The sequence below is a fragment of the Dermochelys coriacea genome, chromosome 3 (assembly GCF_009764565.3).
Source record: "Dermochelys coriacea isolate rDerCor1 chromosome 3, rDerCor1.pri.v4, whole genome shotgun sequence".
NCBI lineage: Eukaryota > Metazoa > Chordata > Testudines > Dermochelyidae > Dermochelys > Dermochelys coriacea.
Window position 1 is genome coordinate 90,217,462 of NC_050070.1, and position 25,696 is coordinate 90,243,157.

The 25,696-nt window shown below is 40.1% G+C and overlaps 1 protein-coding gene across 6 annotated transcripts in view; it reads left to right on the top strand.

The window, feature by feature from the left end:
* The window catches only part of DSE (dermatan sulfate epimerase), a 57,083-nt gene that overhangs the window by 26,347 nt on the left and 5,040 nt on the right, over nt 1-25,696 (top strand). For 5 of the 6 annotated variants that reach the window (XM_038396634.2, XM_038396639.2, XM_038396635.1 and 2 more), the window contains 3 exons: nt 12,388-12,641; nt 15,400-15,639; nt 23,936-24,143. In XM_038396634.2, the coding sequence (XP_038252562.1) occupies nt 12,388-12,641; nt 15,400-15,639; nt 23,936-24,143 (702 nt within the window). Of the gene's footprint in view, nt 1-12,387; nt 12,642-15,399; nt 15,640-17,020; nt 17,059-23,935; nt 24,144-25,696 lie in introns of those variants that run through there. The other variant, XM_043510865.1, reaches the window with a different exon arrangement.

A 25,696-nucleotide genomic window follows, 5' to 3' on the forward strand; every position in this document is an offset into this window, starting at 1 on the left:
GCACAAGGGAACTTTATACAATAAGGGCAAAGCTTATCTTATCTGGCAAAGCTTATGGGAGACAGAGTTTCTCGGGATCTTTCTCACCACCTTTCACTCCAAGGGCAAGGCGTGTTTCTTTGACTTTGCTTTCTCAAACATAAATACATAGCTACACATGCTCCACTGCAAACACTTTTCCCACCTTGAGAGAGGTTAAGAGAACAAACACCTGATAGATATTAGTTACATTGCTTAACATACTATTGGACTACTAGATGGAGCTCAGATACTATGCTTAGGAGCATGATAGATTAACCTATACAGAATAGAACAGTGCATGCAGTATCACAGGAACGGAGCTTCAGAAAACTTGGACGTGTCTTGCTATAGAGTTTATTTAAATATACCTAATTTGCCTGGAATTATGGAAGAAAAATATCTTTCTTGTTGATATTAGTACAACCTCACTGGTTTAATAAGTGTGAGGGTAGATGCATTGTTTTATTTAAAATGCCTTTATGTCATTAACAGGATTCATCTCAATAGATTGGAATGTTTCAAATCTGGCTTTCTCAAAGTTTTGTTGTTAGCAACTTGATTCCTTCTGCTGTCTTATCTGGGTTTTGCTTTGATTTCTGCGAAGATGACACTGAATCTAAAAGTTAACACTCTTAATTTTTAAAATTGTAAGTGAAGATCACTTCACTTAACTGTTTAAGATCTACCATAAAACCAAAACAGGAGTTTTGGTGACTGTGGCCATATTTAAATAAAATAAGTGTGATTCTAAGTGCCACAGGCTTTATTCCAGGTCATGATGGAGTGGACTGAGAGTAAAACTTGTCATTTTAAAATTTCATTCTTGTGTGAATGAGGCTTTCCATTGTTTGAATATAGTTTAATTTTTCCATAGTATAGTTATGATGCTGTTATATAAATTACAGAAAACCTAAGTGATTTTAACTTTTTATTACAGTAATTAATTTATAATATGTAATAAAGAGAAACCTTAATTCAGTTTCCATTCATAAGGTCTAAGCAGAAAGTTGAACTGTTGGTTACAATAGGAAATGTTGGTAGCATATTACTGACTGCTACCCTGATGAGAGTTATTTTTAAAGTAAACAAAGAACAACTATTAATGGAGAAGCATAGTCAATCATTAAAGAAATAATATGGAAGCAGAGGATCCTTCGGAATCTAGTAAGGAAGAAAGAGCCCGCGCAACAGAAAGACAGTTTTCCAACAGTTAATCAAAGGACACATTTTAAAAATGCTTGCACTGGGACATTCAGAAGATAAAGAGACCCCATTTATCCAAATAATTTGTTTGGTTTTCCTGGAATTTGACATGTGAAATTTGTCTTAAATCTCTGGAAAAGTTTGTCCTTTTATTTAAGCCATAGTATGTTGTTTGGGGAGCTTCTTAAAGAAAAGAGGATAATTATGGAGGTTATAGATTAGCTCCCTGGCATTTTATATGTCATTAGCTTCGAGAATTTTCCCAAGGAAGTGTGCATTTTTGGCTGATGGGATATGTAATAGCGATTATTTCCATATGCTTGCTAAGCCTTTTCCAGAAATGAGTGATGTAATTAGAGACCCACATCATGTAGACATAAGAGTCTCATCAGGTTTTATATTTTGGATAAGAACTTTTAAAGCATTTTTTTTAACCCAGCCAACCTTAAAACTGTGCAATCCAATGTGCTTTACTTTCACACATTCTTTGTTCTTATTACAGTGAGATTGGCCATTCTGAAAGGCAAAATCTATGTGGCAGAGGTCAAAATATTTTTTTCACTGTCCACAGGCCACTTTGTTAATGCAAACATATCGCCATCACATTGTTTAGCAGGGAGTACAATCTGAAGATAAGTCTTATTCGATGAGTCTTATATGTGAAAGAACTGTAGTCAAGCAAATGCGAACTTTCCAGCGAAACAGTAGTAAATGAAGCAATAACTAACAAGAGATTATGGTATTGTAAATCTCATCCCTTGTTAACCCACAACCCATTAGCCTTTTGGGATACCTTGTTCAAAGTTAGAGAGCCCACCACACTCTTTCCATCAATGTCCAGGTACTGTTCAGTACAGAATTCACATATGCTGAAAGGAGATTACACCATGACCATAAAGTTTATGGAGGTCTTACAACAGGACTATCTCCTGGACTCATAAGTAAGGGTCATCAGATATATTCAAATAATGGTCAACTGGGTTTTTGTTCATAAGATTGTGTAATGGAAATTTTTGTAAGAGAGGCATGGAGGATACAGCAATCATTTGGCCAGTCCATTTCTTAATTTTTAAAAAAATCCTAAACAGGAGATTCTGGAGTTTTTTTAAAGTAAATTTTATTATAAGGCCAAAGTGTTTCTTCATATCTTTGCAACAGGAAGCTCAGCTTGGCTCCCTAAGAAAGAATGGTTAAATTGATATTGAGAGTTTATAGTTCAGCTCATTTTGTGGCGTGTCTGGTATAAACATTTGCTTCAAAGTACTAGAAAGTCTGTGAAAATAATAAAATATATATAATATCTGTTTCTGCAAAGCACTGTACCTTGTTATGGCATTCAGCACGAGTAAAACAAGCTTTATAACATATGAATACAGAAGGATTATGATGAATACTAATTAGTGCCACAATTTCCAAACAATCGTTCTTCTAATGAAAGACAAAAATCTGGAATCTCCCTGCATGTGTAGATATAGAAGGAGAAGAGGGTGTTTTTGAAAGTGGTTTTAATGGCAATGGAGGAAGACGAATGAGAGGGGAATGGAGGATCCTCACAGTTCCAAAAAAGAATGGTCAGAGTGCCCCCCCCACACACACACACTCCAAGAGCTACATTATAACCAAATTCTCTATTGTTTTGAAACATGCTCTAGAAAACTTAAATACAACTTTCCTTAATAATTTTGCTCTTTACATATGGCCAATGCTGATTTCCTACCCCCCACGTTTTGAAGTGAGCTGAAGTGAACATGGCTGTGAGTATTTCCTTCCTCTTTTGTGTACTAGCACCATCAATAACACCTCTGGGAATGGGTTGTGACTGCTGCAGCAGAACTAGGAAAAGGAGCATGGGCACATCTTTTTTTCCAGGACCCACAGAAATAGTGATGTGCAATTTTTGTAGATCCTCTTTATTTTCTCAGAAGCCACTCCCGCAAACTACTGAGCACCATCTGAGAGGTGCTGAAAATTCTCACACCACATTGTCTACATTGAGAGTTAAAAGTATTCAACATTTTGCAAGATTTACTCCTTTAGTTATGGAATGTGATTTCTTTAAATTAAACACCAAAGGACACTTGCTACCAAGATATAGAAATATTTAAGATCAGCCAAATTTGGGGGATTTATTGTTATGTCCCTGTTCAGTATTACATTGGGTGTATTAACATGACAAGGGTAATTTCTTAGAGGCCTGATCTGAAGCCTATAAAAATAAATAGGTATCTTTTCATATACTTCAATGGATTTTGGAATGCCTGTGAAAATTAATAATTCAGGGATTAATGAAAACGCTGATAAGTTTTTTTTTTTTAGTTTGGTCTTCTCTTAGATAACCCAGGTCCAACCCTTCTTTCTAACCCCATCCCCCTTTCCCTTCTTGTACTGTCAGAGCATTCCTCATATACCTCCCAAGTCATACAAGTCCTTGGGAACTTCTAGAGACATCACAATGTCTAGATAATACCCATTATGTTTTGTCTTAGTTTTCAAAAGAATGATGTTGACAATAAGATACTATGAGACCATCTTGTGAAGCCTTAGTTTCAAAAACAGAAGTGCACTGCATGAAGATTGTTCAGTAAATCTTTTCTAAAAGTTTCCTCTTGATAGTGCCTTAACTAGTTACATCAATGAGAGAGCTGTATCTGAATGTGAAAGAATGAGTTTTTCTAAATTAGAGCAAATGCATCAAAATGTTTGAAGGGTATAAATAATTCCATAGCAATTCAGATTAGGAGTTGTTTTTAATCTACTTTTTCTCTGCTAATATTTCTTAGTGCTGCTAAATTTTGGCTTCACTACAGATTAGAGAAAATGATGGAGAGACTAAAGAAAACAGTTTCTGAAAAGAGAAATGGTGGCTTAATAGAACAGAAGCCAACTAAATTGAAAAATAGTTGGTAGCCTAATAAAGAGGAAGTAGTGTTTGGTAATACATTAGTTGGCACACTTTGTCCTTGAGTGAATTTAAGGCACCATTATGGGAATATATATTCCACTTCACTGGAATTTAAGGCACCATTATGGGAATATATATTCCACTTCACTGGAAATGTCGTGAAGAAATGAAGCAGTGATCTTTTTGACTACTCATAGTCACTTAAGATCTCATGGGACTTTTCACAAGAGTATGAATATTAACGCCAGTGTCCTATTAACGCCAGTTGTCCTTATTTCCCTTTTTATAGATTGGCACTATATTTGCCCTTTTTCAGTCTTCTGGAATCTCTCCCGTCTCCCATGACTTTTCAAAGATAATCGCTAATGGCTCAGATATTTCCTCAGTCAGCTTCTTGAATATTCTGGTGACTTGAAGACATCTGGTTTGTCTGAGTAATTTTAACTTGTTCTTTTCCTATTTTAGCCTCTGATCCTACATCGTTTTCACTGGCATTCACTATGTTAGACGTCCAATCACCACCAACCTTCTTGGTGAAAACCGAAACAAAGAAATCATTAAGCACCTCTGCCATTTCCACATTTTCTGTTATTATTTCCCCCTCCACATTGAGTAACGGTCCTACCCTGTACTTGGTATTTCTCTGACCTAAAGGAATTGCTCTAGGAGTGAGAGGGGAGTTCAGTTTCCAGACCCATATAATGGTTGACCATTTTCTTTGCTGTGACTTGCACCAAGGGTTCCAGTTGTTGTGATGTGGACGTTTGTCCATCAAGAACTGGCTTCATTTATATAGGTCACTAAGACTATGTCCACCTGGAGCTGCCTATGTGCACCACATAGTTCATGATAATCGGATCAACATGAGTCCCAATAACACCTTTGGATTATTTTTTTCCTGCAGCTTGTGTGAGGCAGTAACATGTGATGACATTCTCTGACATGATAGGGTTCCACTGGAACCTTGACACTTCAAAGGGATGATATACCTGCCAGTGATGATATACCTGTTAATATTCATTGTAGCTCTCACCATGCCAGGTACGTGAAACAGCAATGACTTGATTAAAGGGTACAGGAGATGACAGGGAGCAATTTGCTAACCTTTTAAAATAAAACCCTTCTACTGTGCCCACCACAATCACCTGGAATGGACATCACCATCCTCCATTATCCTGTTTTTATGGTTAACTACTTAGAATGGGATGCCGACTTCTTTAAAAAGAAAAGGAGTACTTGTGGCACCTTAGAGACTAACAAATTTATTTGAGCATAAGCTTTCGTGCCTTTCGTGCCAAGTACTCCTTTTATTTTTGCCAATACAGACTAACACGGCTGCTACTCTGAAACCGACTTCTTTAAGTGTCTCTAACTATAAGTAACTCTTCTCCCCCGCACACCCCAAAAAGTCAGATACAAATTCACTTTTAAATGAGTACATCGTGAACCCTGACCTCCAGATACATCATTACAAATATTTGTGCATTCATTTCTACAGTATGTCCGCAGCAACTCCCTTGGTGCATTTCTTTAGGAGCTGAGTGTTCCATCTGGGCAGTGGGCCTGGGGGCTGCAGCTGTCATTTAAGAAATGTGTCACCTGGCTAACAGATTTTTCAGGTTTCAGTTTTGCTTAATGTGAGTCACATATTTATTGAAGTTTTATGAGTATCAGGGCAGGCTTAAATTTCCTGTGCTGCTTTTCTACCTTGCTTTCTAAGTTAGAGTCTGTTGTGGTGTAGATCCTCAGGTGGTATAAATTCGAATAGCTTCACTGAAGTTAATTACATTAATGGAGCTATGCTGATTTACCAGCTAAAAATCTGGCTCATGAAGTACAAACTTCATCATAATTGTAGAGACTGGCTCTTTTCCATGACTGTTAAAGCTGTGTGTTTAAGTTTGATCCTCTGTGATTTGATACTTTCTGTTGGAGACAAGTTAGTGATTCATTCTTGTTGTCGGGCAGGTTACTATTTAGTGGTATTGCAGAATGCTTAAGTTTAAGCTTGGGCAGGTATTCTACTGATGTAAAGTTTGTCTTGGGAGTGTAACTACTTATGTCAATGCTGTCTACTCAGTTGTAGAATCTAGAGAAGGTTTCTGACAGAGAGAAAGGCAAGGACTTTTATGTATCAAAAAGCCAAGTTAAATTCACTGAAAAGGGAGCAAATCTGACCCTCTCCTGAGTAGCTGAAATTCCTTATTTTATTAAAACCATGTCTGTAGTTAACTCGCATTCATTCAAAATGTTTTAATATTTGAGTTAGTAGTACTCTACACTTGATGCAAAGTAATGCACATTGGAAAACATAATCCCAACTATACATATAAAATGATGGGGTCTAAATTAGCTGTTGCAACTCAAGAAAGAGATCTTGGAGTCATTATGGATAGTTCTCTGAAAACATCCTCTCAATGTGCAGCGGCAGTCAAAAAAGCGAACAGAATGTTCAGCATCATTAAGAGAGGGATAGATAATAAGACAGAAAATATCATATTGCCTCTATATAAATCCATGGTATGCCCACATCTTGAATACTGCATGCAGATGTGGTTGCCCCATCTCAAAAAAGATCTATTGGACTTGGAAAAGGTTCAGAAAAGGGCAACAAAAATGGTTAGGGGTATGGAACGGCTGCCATATGAGGAGAGATTAATAAGACTGGGACTTTTCAGCTTGGAAAAGAGACAACTAAGGGGGGATATAGAGGTGTATAAAATCATGACTGTTGTGGAGAAAGTAAATAAGGAAGTGTTGTTTACTCCTCCTTATAAGATAAGAACTAGGGGTCACTAAATGAAATTAATAGGCAGCAAGTTTAAAACAAACAAAAGAAAGTATTTTTTTCACACAATGCACAGTCAACCTGTGGAACTCCTTGCCAAGGATGTTGTGAAGGCCAATACTATAACAGGGTTAAAAAAAGAACTAGCTAAATTCATGGAGGATAGGTTCATCAATGGCTATTAGCCAGGATGGGCAAGGATGGTGTCCCTAGCCTCTGTTTGCCAGAAGCTGGGAATGGGCGAGGGGATGGAACAGTTGATGATCACCTATTCTGTTCATTCCCTCTGCGGCACCTGGCATTGGCCACTGTCGGAAGACAGGATACTGTGCTAGATGGATCTTTGGCCTGACCCAGTATGAGCCATTCTTATGTTTCTTATGTTGATTCTAACCTAAAATTACCATAGTAGAATCCAGATACTGTGAACTCTAACAGAACTATTCCATTTATGATGAAGTAAGGTGAAAGATCGCCAAATTGTTTAAATTCATTCCAGCATGCAAGCTGTGATTGTTTGTAAAGCTGCTTCCACTTACAGTGAAGTTGTGCTTTGAACTTAGCTCTAAAATGGTTCCATTCTAGTTAATTGACTGTAGTTCACCAGTTGGCCCCTGCCACATTTAAGCTGTTCCAGGATAAGGCACTGACAGTGGCATCTCTGCCTCCTGAGCTTTGAATGTGCAAAGGTCTAGCGAGAACTAAAAGAACATTATTTGAAAAGAAGAGGTCTCCAAATACTTGTTCAAGGGTCTGTACACTGATTAGCAGTTCATGACACAGAGGTGAAAACTCTGGGATTTTGTACGCAGTTGTGCCCCATTGCTGGAAAATGGGTATAGCATTTTCTAGTGCAGACAATGTCTAATAGCCACACGAGGCACCTTCTTTGTTTGATAGAGAAGAATCCAGGGATGAACTCTCCCTTCTAATCTCCCACGCTTTGTTGGTGTAAGTTTAATTTTTCTTAAAAGCATTCTGCACCCAAAATGAATTAATGGGTCTAAATTCTGTCCTGAATTGTACATCATGCGATTCCATTGAAGTCAATGGTATTTCATGGGGTTGTAAGTCAGGCAGAATGTAACATTTTAACTACAAAGAAATCAATCTCTTCATGAATAAGAGCACTTAGTTCAGAGTCATTTTAGTGCAAAAGAAAGATATAAAAGTAGAAATAGTAAGGAATGTGGGCACTGAGCTGGACTTGACATATAATGGATTAACCAGACTTTCCAAGTTTTGTGGCTCTAAGGAGACAGTTTTAAAAAATCCCTATCCTGGATGTGTGCAGGCTTGTTCACCTAAGTCAGTTAGTGTCTCAGTTAATTTATCTGGAAATGTTTTGCTGTTCTCAAATGGAAATAATGAGTTTCTAGGGAAAATGTGTAAAGCCTTTGGCTGTAAGGGCTACAGCTCTTCTACACTGAACAACTGCAGACTCCAATGAGAAACTTTGTTGCACCTGGCAACAAGCCCTGATTACTAGATTTAGAGTTTGATTTGGCAGAAAATGGCAGAAGTTGTTGCGGAACAGAATGTACATGTAGGGATTTGGTAAAGGATAATAGTAAAGGCAGGGTCTTAAAGATAGCTTCACCACACCTTTAGTTGTCTATCTTTATATTTTAGGAAAGGGATAGAAAATAAGACAGGATATAATTCCATTATATAAATCCATGCTGTGCTCACACCTTGAATACTGTTTCCAGTTCTCGTCGCCCCATCTCAAAACAGATATAGTGGAACTGGAAAAGGTTCAGAGAAGGGCAACAGAGATGATCAAGGGTGTGGAGTGGTTTCCATATGAAGAGAGATTTAAAAGATTAGGGCTGTTCATCTTAGAAAAGAGATGACTAAGGAAGGAACATGATAGACAGAGGTCTATAAAATCATGTGTGTGGAAAAAATAAATAGAGCAGTGTTATTTGCACTTTTACACAATACAAAAAATCAGGGTTACCACCCAATGAAATTAATAGGCAGCAGATTTAATAAAAAGCAAGAGGAAGTACTTTTTCCACACAATGTACAATTATCCTGTGGAGCTCATTGTCATGAGATGTTTTGATGGCCAAAGGCATAATTTCATTCAAAAAAGGACTGGATAGGTTCATGGAGGACAGGTCTATCAGTGGCTGTTAGCCAAGATGATCAGGGATGCAACCCCATGCTCTGGATCAACCCTAAACCTCTGACTGCCAGAAGCCAGGAGTGGAAGAGTGGATCACTTCATAATTGCCCTGTTTTATACAATCCCTCTGAAGCTCTGATATAGGGTCTGTTGGAGACAGGATACTGGGCAAATTGGACCATGGTTTACCCCATATGGTAGCTTTTATGTTCTTAGTGACTCCACAGTATTAATAAATGAAAGAGTGTACAGTCTTCTTTAATCATATTCCATCAGAACTCTAGCATACCTGTTTAGTCTGCTATTTATAAAAGTTTAGGTAGAAATCCTGGCCCCGCAAGTCAATGATAAAACTCCCATTAACTGCAGAGGAGCCAGGTTTCACCCCCGCTTACTCCCCACTCATCCCCCTGCTGCCCCATCAGTGTTCAAAATATATTTTTATAAATAAAAACATTAATAAAAAACATGAGTAGAGGTTAAAGAGAACTGAAAGCTATGCAAGCAGTTGCTTATTTCTCATACCTAGTACTGATATTCAGGATATAGTCCTTCAAACTCTGCTCTGCAAAACAAGTCTGAAATGTACATGATCCTATTGATTATGAGAATCCTTTGCTCTGCAAATTTTTCCCTGTTCAGATTTACTCCTTTGTTAGGCTTAGCACAATTATTATTGTTCATACAAGCAAATATTGTCTATCAGATTTTTGAATAATAGCATTTTATTCCAGGTATTTTGTGTATTTGTTTGAATTTTGTATTTTTGATTATTCTAAATGTGTAAATTTGCTTTCAGATTTATAGGCCAAAATCTCCCTTCCTTACTCTGGCATGGCTCAATTCCATGGCTGTTTGATGGCCTACATAAAATACAATAGTGGTCTGAATCTACTTTCTGGTGGACAAGGTATCCATATTGCAAAAACCTCGTTCATAGTTGGCACTCTTCTTGACAGTCTTAACAGAGAGTCCAAGAACTGATTGAGCATGGAGACTTCTGAAAGTGGCCCCTCTAGGTCAGGGATAAGGAATATTGGCAGGTGTGAAGGGGAACACTCACTGCCAGTGCTGCTTAGTGATCACGCAGGTGTGTGGCTGGTTGACTTCTTCCCAGGCGTTCCCCTTTTCCACTATGGCTCCACCCTTCAGTGATCTGTCCTTTCAATGACTCAGCCCTTCAGCTAGGTCACATTTTCAGTCCACCCCTTTTGGGGTGTATTAAAAAAAGAGTCCAATAATGGGTAGGTCTTCAGGACCAAATGAAGGATTCAGGGTTTCCTCCTTGGCTCAGGGTCATGTGGTTCGGAACATTCTATCTTCAGGGTCTTCCCCCAACTAAGTTCCCCACCGAGGGGTAGATTCCTATAACTATCCCTCTTTTGGGGGTGGTCAGGGAGCCCAGGCCCACACCCTCCACCAGGCTCCAAATTAGAGCCCAATGATAGGCGGTTAAGTCCTGCACCATGGGATGTTGTGCAGCTCTTTCTATGGATCACTTCCTACTAGTCCCCTCTCTTCCCATAGGGTAAAGTAAAGGATTGAACATAAAGATAAAGTTCCTAACCCTCAGAGAATCATTGATCTCTTTGCAGGCTTGGTTAGGCCACCATAGCCAGGCCTCAGGCAGCAAGAGTTCCTGTGGAATTCCTTCCCAGGAGCTGAGAGTGCAAGTCAGCTCTCTTGCACTGTGTGCCTGCTAGTGAGCTATTTTGCGTCCCTTTTTAATCTCCTCCTCCAGTAGGGTTGCCAACTTTCTGATTTCCTGCTGCCCCATGCTTTCCCCAAGGCCACGCCCCTTCTCCAAGGCCCCAGCCCCACTCACTCCATCCCCCCTCTCTCCTTCCCTCCCTCACTCACTCTCCCCACCCTTGTTCACTTGCTCATTTTCACTGGGCTGGGGCAAGGGGTTGGGATGTTGAAGGGAGTCAGGGCTCCGGCTGGGGGTGCGGGCTCTGGGGTGGGGCTGAGGGTGTGGGATGCAGGAGGGGGCTCCAGGCTGGGGATGTGTGGCCAAGGGGTTTGGAATGTTGAGGGGATGCGGGGTGCAGGCTCCTGGAGGGAGTTAGGGTGCGGGAGGGGGCTCAGGGCTGGGTAGAGGGTTGGGGTGTGGGCTTCAGGTGGCACTTACCTCAGGCGGCTCCTGGAAGCAGCCGATATGTCTCTGTGGCCCCTAAACAGAGGTGCGGATGGATGGCTTTGTACGCTGTCCACGCCTGCAGGCCCTGCCTCTGCAGCTCCCATTGGCCGCGGTTCCCGGCTAATGGGAGCTGCGGAGCCAGTGCTCAGGATGAGGGCAGCACACTGAGCCTCCCTGGCTACCCCTGCACCTAGGGGCTTCAGGGACATGCTGGCCACTTCTGGGAGCCACGCATAGCCAGGGCAGGCAGGGAGTCTGGCTGCCTTAGCTCCACTGCGCCACTGACTGGACTTTTAACAGCCCAGTCAGCGGTGCTGATTGGAGTCGCCAGGGTCCCTTTTTGACCAGGCGTTCTGGTCGAAAACGGGATGCCTGGCAACCTTATCCTCCAACATCTGCAGGCTTTGCAGGTGCAGCAAGATGGGGCCACCTGAGCCCAGAGAAGTTCTAAATTCCTTCCTCTCCAGTGTGGGGTTTGTATTCCCCATCACAGCAGGTAAGTGTCATGGAGTTTGCACTGTTGCTGCCCATGTAATACTTGGTTTGGAAAGATATACTGTGCTACCATAGAAGACTCCATACTCCAAGGCCACCACGCAGATACTTTTCACCAGCATTAAATTATAAACGATTGTAACAAACATTGAGAAGAATATTAAGTTTATGTTATTACTTTCAGATTAGAGGTCATCCTTGAAATTTACCAGTTTTACTTCAGATGAATGGATATTACCTCAATATATGTAATATTATCTAATTTTTCACATATCTACTCCTGAAGCAAAAGCTAGAATATTGCAACTACTGAGGTAAAGATATGGAATCTATGGAAAAGGAATTCATTTATCTAACACAACTGGTGAGTTTAAGGATGACTACTGTATCTATTTAGAAACAAGTGAAATGTTCCAGAGAAAGTTAATAGATAGCATGTTCTGTGTGTTAGGAACATACATCATAAGACCATCTGTGTTATTAAGTCCAGTCCCCTGGTATTTCAGGCAACTGTCCTATAAAACCCCATTCATAAATTTATCAAGCTTAATTTTAAAACTCGCTAGGTTGTTTCCTGTTGGAAGGCTGTTGAACTCTTTGCATTAGGTACCTAATTTCAAAGTTATTGAGTCACTTACTCATCAAAGCCTGGTAAAAAATCTTTGGAACTCAATTTATTAATTGAACTCTTTCTTCTTTGACAGGTTAGTGAAGGATGCTCCATGGGATGAGGTCCCTCTTGCTCACTCTTTGGTTGCTTTTGCCACTGCTTATGACTTCTTGTACAACTACCTTAGCAAGACTGAACAGGAAAGATTTCTTGAAGTGATTGCCAATGCCTCAGGATATATGTATGAAACATCATACAGGCGTGGATGGGGTTTCCAGTACCTACATAACCATCAGCCTACCAACTGCATGGCCCTGCTGGCAGGAAGCCTGGTTCTGATGAATCAAGGTGTGCACCAATCAATAGGGACATTCTTTTTAAACTGTGTCAGTCATGTTTATAAGTTATGAATAAAGTCTCAGGAACTGATACAAGTATGTATTCTATGTTGTACATGTTAGCACTCAACCTCTAATTCAGCAATGTGTAAAGATGTGCAAGTGTATGTATCAGCTAAAGCACTGCTATATTCAGCATCTTTTTTTTATTCTTGATTACACGTATAACTTTACTGGTTGTCATATTATATATATAATCAGTTATACAAGGTGTAAATTGTACAGATTGTTGTAAAGGTGAAGATCAGTAATTGTCATATCACCACTTGTAGGTATTAAACAAATTGTACATAATGTGACCACCCCAAGCATCTAAGTGTAGGCTCTTCAAGTCTTTCTAATTCAGACCAAGTGCATAGCTTAGAAACTCCTTGGGGTGGGAGCCATCTTTTTGTTAAGCGTTTGTACTGTACCTGCAACTGATCACTGATTAGGGTACCTTACCCTCCCTACAATAGTAAATAGCAATAGTTGTATACCTAAGGTCTGGAAGTTGGCTTTATCTAAGTAGGATCCCTAAATGTTCACCTGTTCCTCATAATCTAATCTTTCCCCTTTTGGGTAGCTGAAAGTGGTCCCCACTTTCTCTGAGAGTAAAGAGCAGAAACTATGGTTTGCATCCAACAAGGTTGGCATCATGAATCTATCAGAATTTGCAGTTTGGGTTGAACACTTGATGTGAGCATGTGACTACCTTCATCTACTTTTAGCAACTTCCAATTCTTTTACGAATTGGTAACATGAAACAAATATTACTTTTGAGTTAAAATTCGCAGAATAAATCTGTCCTTCATAGTGACTAAAATCAGCATTCAGGGAGAATTTTGATTTCTATAGTTTATATCTGTAAATTTCCAGAAAGTAAAAAATAAATTGTATTATAATATTGCAGCATAGTTTTAGATTGTCTTTCCAGCAATACAATGCTGTTTAAAAATGTATTTCTCTTTTAGCATATGATAGAGCAAACAAATAGTTGAGGTAAAACATATAATTATATATAACTAATTTATTTTAATATTATAATTTTACACAATATGAATAACATACCTAATGTAAGGAGTATTTTTACAGTCATATCTAGAAGCCTCAATTAAGATCAAGATCCCATTGTGCTAGGTATTGTACAAACACCTTGTGTTGAGCCCTGCTCCAAACAGTTTACAGTCCTAATAGACAAAATAGACAAAGGAAGCATTATTATCTCCATTGTATAGATGGGAGGGATTGCTGCACAGAGAGATTAAGTGGCTTGCCCAAGGTCATACTTGATGATTGCGGCAGAGCTGATAATTGAGCCCAGTTCCAGGTGCAGTCTAAGTATTCAATAAATTATGGTCTTCTGAGTTAAAATAAAAACTCAGGTTGTTTTGAAAATAATCAATAGGCTGGTACATGATGTTCTCTAAAGGAAAACACTAATTAATACCATTTTCACATTCGGCTAGAGATGGTAGTAAATAGGCTACTTGTTCCTTCTTATACATTGATGTGTAATAGATTGATGGGATGGAATAGCTGTAAACCAAGTAATAGCTACCTACGGTATGGTTCAGGATGATAAATGCACTGCCACTACTAAACCATGAGACAATAATTGTCCCTAGTGTGATATTTTAAAGCAACAGTAAGGGTACACATTAGAATTGCTAAAGTATTAACAACCAAAATATTTATTGTGGCTTTTATGTCACAGCCCATAGTAAAGGTGGTGTTCATCACTATAATGGAGACCTTATGTGTGTTAGGATAGCACAATGTCTCTAAGATCATTGAAGGGAGTTGTCACAGAGCAGTCACTAATGTACCTTTTAGCATGGTATTGTATGTGCCAGCTGCCTGCATCAGCTTATCTCTGCGCCACGTCCACATAACTTGCTCTCTTTGGATGCTCTACTGCTGCTACTACTAGTCTTTCAATATTTGTGCCTGGGTGCACATTTTGGCTAGCTGACGGGCAGATGGCACTGTGTGGGGGCTTCCTTCAATTTCTCCCCACTTGTTGAACAAGCCAAAAGGGACCAGAATGGTAAGACCTCTGATAATCTTTTCTTCAGAAGAAATCTGTACATATTTAGATAGTACAGTATTCTAGAAATGTACATAGTATGGAACATCTTTTACTATGTAATATTTAATTGCATTTTAAGTTTAAACTTCTTGATTCAATATGCTTATAATTGTCATTTGCATCTATTAAGCACCCACCCATCGGTGTGTGCGTTTTGTGAATGGTTGCCACAAGTGAAACATATTGCTAAAAAATAAATGACTTGGATAATTCCATTATTGGAGCCCTCTCGTGGAGATCATAGATTTGTTTGCATTTTGTTTTAATTTCAAATGCATGATCCCATGTGGCAAGAGATGATTCTCACTATGTGAGTGTATTGAGCATAATAGGGACATCTTTCTTTGAAAATACAAGGTGTGCTTCCCTTATTTGTGGTTCCTGGTTAATAACAATTAGGTGTTGGCAGATTTTCTTCACTAAGTTAAGCTTGAACTCCTTTGTTCATCAGAAATTAAAATCTGCATGCAATCAGTTTTCTTCTCATCCTACAACTGCAAGGAGATGGAAGACTTAGGTCATATTTTAGGACTGCAGAGGTCATACTTTGGAGCACCCCTGTTTTAAAAAAAAATCATATACTGGAGGCATAGTATGTTATGAAGTTGTCAGCTTTATCCACATCTTCCTCTTTCAGGCTATCTTCAGGAAGCATACTTGTGGACTAAGCAAGTCCTGTCAATCATGGAAAAGTCTATAGTCCTGCTACGAGAAGTTACAGATGGATCCCTCTATGAAGGAGTGGCTTATGGCAGCTACACCACCAGATCTCTCTTTCAGTATATGTTTCTTGTCCAAAGGCACTTTGACATCAACCACTTCAATCACCCGTGGCTTAAAGAGCACTTTGCATTTATGTATAGAACTGTCCTGCCAGGTAGGTAGCTTGGATTGATGAAGGGGACATCTGCTAATTTCTAAATCAATTACAAGTTTCACAGTTAAAGTACAATTCTGTATAGCTCAAATAGTATAGCATTCTGCATGTTTTTATATACATGCATGAAAATGACACTATTGTCTATTAAGTGCTGGCCCTTAGAATTGGTCAAAAAATAAGAAAATGATTTTACGAAAAAGTTTAACATTTCAAAGTTGCTTCTGTCTTTGACATGGATTCATTTTCTATTTTGGTTTTTTGCATGTGTGAATTTTGTCTTGATATTTTTTCTTGGAATTCTGTCAGAATCATTTTCAAAATTGTTATTGAAATTTTTCTCTTACCAAAAATCATCGCAGTGAAAACAGGGTTTTTTGGAATGGAAAAAATGGATAGTTTGCATAAAAATAGTGATAAAAATGTTGTAGGCATTTTCACAAAAATTTAAAGTTTTCATAACATCAGTTTTCCCCAAGAAGTTTCATTTAAAGAAAAAGCAATTTTGATTAAAATATTTTTCATGTGAAAAATCTTAACTAGCTCTATTGGTAGGGTTCTCAGTGCAGTCCAAGGAGACATGGGCCAAATTGTTCCAATGTGAGTGCCTAAGATTATATAGAAAAATAACTATTTAGGCACTAGTGAAGGGCCTGCATTTCAGCTTGTGTCATTGTGGCATAGAACTACTATCGGAGTTAGGTAGTGGAAAGGAAAGCTACCCCTGCTGGCTGAAATTTTGGGAAGGTTAAATGAGGAGAGATGTCCCTCAGATACATGAAAGAGAAGTTTATTTTTCTGTGGGAAAGTACCAGGAGAAGAAAATTATTAGGACTGATGGGCAAAAGAGTAAATATCTTTTGTATCTCTATTAAATCATACATTATTTGCTTCTTATGCTCTATCAAGTTCTTTGTTTTCTGTTCAGTATATATATTATCTGGTATACATAGTATGACCCTGGGTTTCTCTCTTTAAGGTATTCTGTATATTTTAGTGGTAAATTGTATTGCTATTTAACATACAAAATACAGGACTTATAATATCCTTTGAGTAGGTCATGTCTTCTTCTGTTTCATACAGCACAGTGGGAAATGACTATGTTCAATAAATAATAAGTAATACATTTCATAGAATCTCAGGGTTGGAATGGACCTCAGGAAGTCATCTAGTCCAACCCCCTGCTCAAAGCAGGACCAATCCCCAATTTTTGCCCCCAGATCCCTAAATGGCCCCCTCAAGGATTGAACTCACAACCCTAGCTTTAGCAGGCCAGTGCTCAAACCACTGAGCTATCCCTCCCCCTAAGTTACTAGCTTTTAATTTAGTAGATATCAAAGAGCTTTGCAAGGGAAGGTCAGTAGCATTATCCCCATTTTAGTGAGGAACAGAGATGCAAAGTGACATGGGAAGAAGGATAAAGGAGTTTGAGGTGCAAGTGGTGTTCTCATCCATCCTCCCTGTGGAAGGAAAAGCCCTGGGTAGAGACCATCGAATCGTGGAAGTCAACGAATGGCTATGCAGGTGGTGTCAGAGAGAAGGCTTTGGATTCTTTGATCATGGGATGGTGTTCCAAGAAGGAGGAGTGCTAGGCAGAGACGGGCTTCACCTAATGAAGAGAGGGAAGAGCATCTTCGCAAGCAGGCTGGCTAACCTAGTGAGGAGGGCTTTAATCTAGGTTCACTGGGGGAAGGAGACCAAAGCCCTGAGGTAAGTGGGGAAGTGGGATACTGGGAGGAAGCACGAGCAGGAGCGCGCGAGAGGGGAAGGTTCCTGCCTCATATTGAGAGAGACGATCAGCGAGTTATCTCAAGTGCCTATACACAAATGCAAGAAGCCTGGGAAACAAGCAGGGAGAACTGGAAGTCCTGGCACAGTCAAGGAATTATGATGTGATTGGAATAACAGAGACTTGGTGGGATAACTCACATGACTGGAGTACTGTCATTGATGGATATAAACTGTTCAGGAAGGACAGGCAAGGCAGAAAAGTTGGGAATTGCATTGTTTGTAAGGGAGCAGTATGACTGCTCAGAGCTCAAGTATGAAACTGCAGAAAAACCTGAGAGTCTCTGGATTAAGTTTAGAAGCGTGAGCAACAAGGGTGATATCGTGGTGGGAGTCTGCTATAGACCACCGGACTAGGGGGATGAGGTGGAGGAGGCTTTCTTCTGGCAACTCACAGAAGTTACTAGATCACAGGCCCTGGTTCTCATGGGAGACTTCAATCACCCTGATTTCTGCTGAGAAAGCAATACAGCGGTGCACAGACAATCCAGGAAGTTTTTGGAAAGTGTAGGGGACAATTTCGTGGTGCAAGTGCTGGAGGAACCAACTAGGGGCAGAGCTCTTCTTGACCTGCTGCTCACGAACCAGGAAGAATGAGTAGGGGAAGCAAAAGTGAATGGGAACCTGGGAGGCAGTGACCATGAGATGGTCGAGTTCAGGATCCTGACACAGGGAAGAAAGGAGAGCAGCAGAATATAGACCCTGGACTTCAGAAAAGCAGACTTTGATAACCTCAGGGAACTGATGGGCAGGATCCCCTGGGAGAATAACATGAAGGGGAAAGGAGTCTAGGAGAGCTGGCTGTATATTAAAGAATCCTTATTGAGGTTACAGGGACAAACCATCCCGATGTGTAGAAAGAATAGTAAATATGGCAGGTGACCAGCTTGGCTTAACAGTGAAATCCTTGCTGATCTTAAACCCAAAAAAGAAGCTTACAAGAAGTGGAAGATTGGACAAATGACCAGGAAAGAGTATAAAAATACTGCTCGGGTATGCAGGAGGGAAATCAGGAAGGCCAAATCACACCTTTGGAGTTGCAACTAGCAAGAGATGTTAAGAGTAACAAGAAGGTTTCTTCAGGCCTGTTAGCAACAAGAAGAAAGTCAAGGAAAGTGTGGGCCCCTTACTGAATGAGGGAGGCAACCTAGTGACAGAGAATGTGGAAAAAGCTAATGTACTCAAAGCTTTTTTTGCCTCTGTCTTCACGAACAAGGTCAGCTCCCAGACTACTGCACTGGGCAGCACAGCATGGGGAGGAGGTGACCAGCCCTCTGTGGAGAAGGAAGTGGTTCAGGACTATTTAGAAAAGCTGGACGAGCACAAGTCCATGGGGCTGGATGCGCTGTATCCAAGAGTGCTAAAGGGGTTGGCGGATGCGATTGCAGAGCCATTGGCCATTATCTTTGAAAACTCATGGCGATCGGGGAAAGTCCCGACGACTGGAAAAAGGCTAATGTAGTGCCCATCTTTAAAAAATGGAAGAAGGAGGATCCTGGGAACTACAGACCAGTCAGCATCACCTCAGTCCCTAGAAAAATCATGAGCAGGTCCTCAAGGAATCAATTCTGAAGCACTTAGAGGAGAGGAAAGTGATCAGGAACAGTCAGCATGGATTCACCAAGGGCAAGACATGCCTGACTAATCTAATTGCCTTCTATGACGAGATAACTGGCTCTGTGGATGAGGGAAAAGCAGTGGACGTGTTGTTCCTTGACTTTAACAAAGCTTTTGACACCGTCTCCCACAGTATTCCTGCCAGCAAGTTAAAGAAGTATGGGCTGGATGAATGGACTATAAGGTGGATAGAAAGTTGGCTAGAGTTGTCGGGCTCAACGGGTAGTGATCAATGGCTCCATGTCTAGTTGGCAGCCGGTATCAAGTGGAGTGCCCCAAGGGTCGGTCCTCGGGCCGGTTTTGTTCAATATCTTCATAAATGATCTGGAGGATGGTGTGGCTTGCACCCTCATCAAGTTTGCAGATGACACTAAACTGGGAGGAGAGGTAGATACGCTGGAGGGTAGGGATAGGATACAGAGGGACCGAGACAAATTAGAGGATTGGGCCAAAAGAAATCTGATGAGGTTCAACAAGGACAAGTGCAGTCCTGCACTTAAGACGAAAGAATCCCGTGCACCGCTACAGTCTAGGGACCGTATGGCTAGGCAGCAGTTCTGCAGAAAAGGACGTAGGGGTTACAGTGGACGAGAAGTTGCATATGAGTCAACAGTGTGCTGTTGTTGCCAAGAAGGCCAATGGCATTTTGGGATGTATAAGTAGGGGCATTGCCAGCAGATCGAGGGACGTGATCATTCCCCTCTATTCGACATTGGTGAGGCCTCATCTGGAGTACTGTGTCCAGTTTTGGGCCCCACACTACAAGAAGGATGTGGAAAAATTGGAAAACGTCCAGCGGAGGACAACAAAAATGATTAGGGAACTGGAACACATGACTTATGAGGAGAGGCTGAGGGAACTGGCATTGTTTATTCTGCAGAAGAGAAGAATGAGGGGGGATTTGATAGCTGCTTTCAACTACCTGAAAGGGGGTTCCAAAGAGGATGGATCTAGACTGTTCTCAGTGGTAGCAGATGACAGAACAAGGAGTAATGGTCTCAAGTTGCAGTGGGGGAGGTTTAGGTTGGATATTAGGAAGAACTTTTTCACTAGGAGGGTGGTGAAACACTGGAATGCGTTACCTAGGCAGGTGGTGGAATCTCCTTCCTTAGAAGTTTTTAAGGTCAGGCTTGACAAAGCCTTGGCTGGGATGATTTAGTTGGGAATTGGTCCTGCTTTGAGCAGGGGGTTGGACTAGATGACCTCCTGAGGTCCCTTCCAACTGTGATATTTTATGATTCTATGTCCAAGGTCACCCCATAAATTAGTGGCAGAGCTGGGAGTAGAACCCAGGTCTCCTGAGTCCTAATCCGCTCTGTGCACTAGGCCATGCTACCTCCTCTTTTAGTTACTGTTATGTTCTATGTTTACCACTGTATGAAATGGAGGAGACAGGGTTCCTGCCCTAAGGAGTGTCCAATCTAAAAAACATATTCTTGATGACCCAGAGGTAGGCTCTATCTTAGACTATAGCAATGAGTTGTTGTATTTTGATAGGTATGTGACAGCATCATTCATATAGGTGCAATAACATTGGGAGGTTTAATGAAGAGTGTTTTAAGGGATTTAAATGGGGAGAGTTGGAGCCCTGCGAACTGCAAAAGAAAGATGTTCCAGAAATAAGGTGCTGGGGCAGGGAAGCATGAAGGCAAGAATGGGAGAAGGATACAAAAGTAGGGGTGAAATGAATATCTTGGATAGAGCAAAATGAGAGAGTATTAAGAGCACAGATTTATGTAGGCACAGAGTTGCACAGAGAATGAGATGCTTGAGTTTAACATGGAAGGTGAGTGGAAGCCAGCAGAAGAATTAAATGAGAATGAAATTACAGTAATGAAATTGGGACAGAACTAGGGAATGGACATGCATTTTAGCTACATGGGTGGAAAGGAAGGGTCGTCTATTTTAGATGTTGTGGGAACAGAAGAGTCATGACATTTAAACAACTTCGATATGAGGAGACATAAGATGAAGTACTCGTGAAGTATTTTGCAAAGCAGCTATTGGAGCGTGAACTGAGGAAAGATTTAAAAGGGGGAAATGGGAAATATAGTAATGTGGGGAGAACATGAAAGGTTTGAGGTTTGCCTCAGACTGGATAAGTAGTCCAAAATTCTGTTCCTGCTCTGAACTGTTTCTGAGTAATTGTAACTTTTTGAGTTAGCAAAATTAGGCTGGAAATCTTATAAGAGGCAGCACAGTTCCAAACTTTCTTGTACTTTCTCCGCTGATCAGGCTGCAAATCATACTTTTGTTTTGAAGTCCCAGCTGGAATCAAAGTGCAGAGATGTAAATATGAAAATTAATTGTAAAAAATGTAACCAAACTTTGTCAACCTTCAGAAAAGATTTTTGTTCCAGTTGGGCTTTTTACGTTGGTTCTTTCTGTGTCCACATCTGTTCAGCCTGCCATAGAATACAAGTTTAACCTCAAACTATGGGTGAAAATACAAAATCCTAACTTGGATGGATTTTAGGGGCCAGTTCTCTGCAGTCATAAATGGGCATAGTTCTGATACAGTCAGTGGAGCTATGCTGATTTATATCAGCTAAAGATTTGGCCCTGTATTCTGAACTTCACCCAGAAGGCAAGAATACCTTTGACATGGCAGTACATACCCACATTAGAAGAATGGGTCGCACAGACACCACATGATACCTGAGGCATTTGCTTGAGAAAGATACTTAAACAACAAAGCACGCTTGTTTTAGTTTTTTTAGGGCATAGGTTTCATTTTACCTTGAGGAGCCTCTGTGAGCTGTAGTTACTTTAAAGGGCATGGATTGACATAAGAAAAAGAAAATTTTTAAACTGAATACTATCCTTTGTGAGAGATTAAATTGCTAACACAGTTCCTATTTTTAAGAAAGGAAAAAAAAGTGATCCGGGTAACTACAGGCCTGTTAGTTTGACATCTGAAGTATGCAAGGTCTTGGAAAAAATTTTGAAGGAGAAAGTAGTTAAGGACATTGAAGTCAATGGTAAATGGGGCAAAATACAACATGGTTTTACAAAAGGTAGATTATGCCAAACCAACCTAATCTCCTTCTTTGAGAAAGTAACAGATGTTTTAGACAAAGGAAATGCAGTGGATCTAATTTACCTAGATTTCAGTAAGGCATTTGATACCGTGCCACATGGGGAATTATTAGTTAAATAGTTAAATTGGAAAAGATGGGGATCAATATGAAAATTGAAAAGTGGATAAGGAATTGGTTAACAGGGAGACTACAGTGGGTCCTACTGAAAGGTGAACTGTCAGGCTGGAGGGAGGTTACCAGTGGAGTTCCTCAGGGATCAGTTTTGGGACCAATCTTATTTAATCTTTTATTACTGACCTCGGCACAAAAAGTGGGAGTGTGCTAATAAAGTTTGCAGATGATACAAAGCTGGGAGGTATTGCCAATTTAGAGAAGGACCGGGAAATCATACAGGAAGATTTGGATGACCTTGTAAACTGAAGTAATAGTAATAGGATGAAATTTAATAGTGAGAAGTGTAAGGTTATGCATTTAGGGATTAATAACAAGAATTGTAGTTATAAACTGGGGACGCATCAATTAGAAGTAACGGAGGACGAGAAGGACCTTGGAGTATTGGTTGATCATAGGATGACTATGAGCCGCCAACATAATATGGCTGTGAAAAAAGCTAATGCAGTCTTGGGATGCATCTTTCCAGTAGAGATAAGGAGATTTTAGTACCGTTATACAAGGCACTGGTGAGACCTCACCTGGAATAGTGTGTGCAGTTCTGGTCTCCCATGTTTAAGAAGGATGAATTCGAACTGGAACAGGTATAGAGAAGGGCTACTAGGATGATCCGAGGAATGGAAAACCTATCTTATGAAAGGAGACTCAAGGAGCTTGGCTTGTTTAGCCTAACTAAAAGAAGGTTGAGGGGAGATATGATTGCTCTCTATAAATATATCAGAGAAATAAATACCAGAGAGGGAGAGGAATTATTTAAGCTCAGTACCAATGTGGACACAAGAACAAATGAATATAAACTGGTCATTGGGAAGTTTAGACTTGAAATTAGACAAAGGTTTCTAACCATCAGAGGAGTAAAGTTTTGGAATAGCCTTCCAAGGGAAGCAGTGGGGGCAAAAGATTAAAGATTAATCTGGCTTTAAGATTAAACTCAATAAGTTTATGGAGGAGATGGTATGATGGGATAACATGATTTTGGTAATTAATTGATCTTTAAATATTTGTGGTAAATAGGCCCTATGGCCTGTGATGGGCTGTTATATGGGGTGGGAGCTGAGTTACTACAGAAAATTCTTTCCTGGGTATCTGGCTGGTGAATCTTGCCCCTATGCTCAGTGTTTAGCTGATTGCCATATTTGGGGTCAGGAAGGAATTTTCCTCCAGGGCAGATTGGAGAGGCCCTGGAGGTTTTTCGCCTTCCTCTGTAGCATGGGGCATGGGTCACTTACTGGAAGATTCTCTGCTCCTTGAAGTCTTTAAACCACGATTTGAGGACTTCAATAGCTCAGACATAGATGAGAGGTTTTTCGTAGGAGTGGGTGGGTGAGATTCTGTGGCCTGCGTTTTGCAGGAGGTCAGACTAGATGATCATAATGGTCCCTTCTGACCTTAGCATCTATGAATCTATGAAAGGGAGGTGGATGGGGCCTTTCTCCTTGACATTTCTATAGCACCTGTGCTTTCTTTAGTTTAAGAAGAAAGGTGAGTATTAAAGTATGGTACAGGATTGGGAAATAGCTACTGTATAACCTGACTGTGGGTCATGCAAGAGTATGTCTATAAATACTTTAAAAGGGTAAGCCCATTTGTAATGCTTGGCTTCATCATCCTTACTTTACAGTACAAGTCTTTGTTCATTTATTTGCTTGTTCTTGTGTTCCTTTTAACTTTTTCCCAAGGATTTCAGAGAACTGTGGCAATTGCAGACTCTAACTATAACTGGTTCTATGGGCCAGAGAGCCAGTTGGTGTTTCTAGACAAATTTGTCATGCGCAACGGCAGTGGGAATTGGCTGGCAGATCAGATCAGAAGGAATCGAGTGGTGGAAGGCCCTGGGACTCCATCCAAAGGACAGCGGTGGTGCACTCTTCACACTGAATTTCTCTGGTATGAAACAGAATGAGTAGGCTTCAAAGAAACATGGCAGCTGCTTGGCATTAATGATAAGCCATTAACTTCCGATTTGTAATGAACTGTACAAATGGATGTTATGCTGGTCATTTGCAACCTAAACTGTGTCTAGTCTAAAAAAAGTGACTCAGAACTTCTTCAAGCCATATAATATATGGACACATACAACATAGGTCTTGCACAGAACTTGTTTTCACATGTTTTCCATCTGTTTGTTGGCAATGCTTTTAGTTGCATTGTTGTAGACAAGCATTTTCAAAGGGAGTGAAATTCTTATATCAAAGTTCCCACGTGAGTTCTTTAACAAAAAACAAAAAATTCTTCCACTCGGGTTACAGCTTGTTGTGTGCTTTGGTTGTTAGTTACAAGCTCATTTAAATCCCAGTTCCTTCTTTTAAATGCAATTTAAATGTAATTTTCAATGCTTAAAGAAAGAGAAACATAGATTCTTTTAAAAATGGTATATACATTAGCATGTAAGCAATGTTAAAATGGAAAAAAAAATCTGGAACAGGACTTGAGCCACATTTTCCACATAACTTACAACTCAGCCCTAATTTGTAAGACTAGATCATTCCATTGCAGACAAGAAATGAAAATCTTTTAGGGCCTTTAAAACATCCAATTCTTGCTGGTCAATATTGTATGTACGTATCCAGCGTTTAAACTGGCATCACGTTTTCCCCCCCACAGTGGATCAACATGTACTTCATGCATATGTTTTTATAATTAAGATATGTACATTGAGAAAATTCATGGCTTGTTTGCTCCCAAATATCCCTCTGGGTGCTATGCTGGTTATATATTTAGTGCAAACTCCCTTTCTCCTCCTCATGCACTCAAGGACCCCTGGCTAGTCTGTAGTTAAAAGAGACTCCTTCCCCTGGGAAGATACCTTAACATTCAGGAGTGAGATGTTTCAGTGGATTTGAGTCACAAAAATAAGCCCTAAGTGTCCTGGGACTTGCCTACTTCAAAGACTCCCTCTCTTCTTGTGCCATAGTGCTTCTATTGCGCTCAGTGAAGGCACTTGCATGGAAGTCTCCTGGATTTAATAAAGAAAGGGGGTGGTTGTAGAGCATTCTCCACGAGGGGCCATTGGCTGTGGAACAAGCTTCCACCTTTGGTCAAAATCAGCCAGAGTTGTTGTCCTACCAGATATATTACAAGGCCTGTCTTTGTGTCAGGGCCTGAAGGGGATAGCCATTAATTAGAGAGTTGTATTCTGATGGGGAAAGACCTTTTCATCTGGTTATGTTAGGGAGGAGTTCTTGCTGGGGGCTTGATGTTGGTTTTATTTGTTTTGTTCCTTTATATAATATCTGAAATAGTATATAGCTGCTCATATTAAATATAAGGAAATACAAAAATAATTAAACTTATTTAGGTATGATTTCTCTTTAAACTGAAGTGTATTACTTTAGTTTATATACCTACTGTCTTACAAGTTTGTTTTTAGACTAGGCAGAGGATAAAATTATTTAAAAAAAACTGTGGGATTATAATTAATTTTTACCTTATTTCTAATC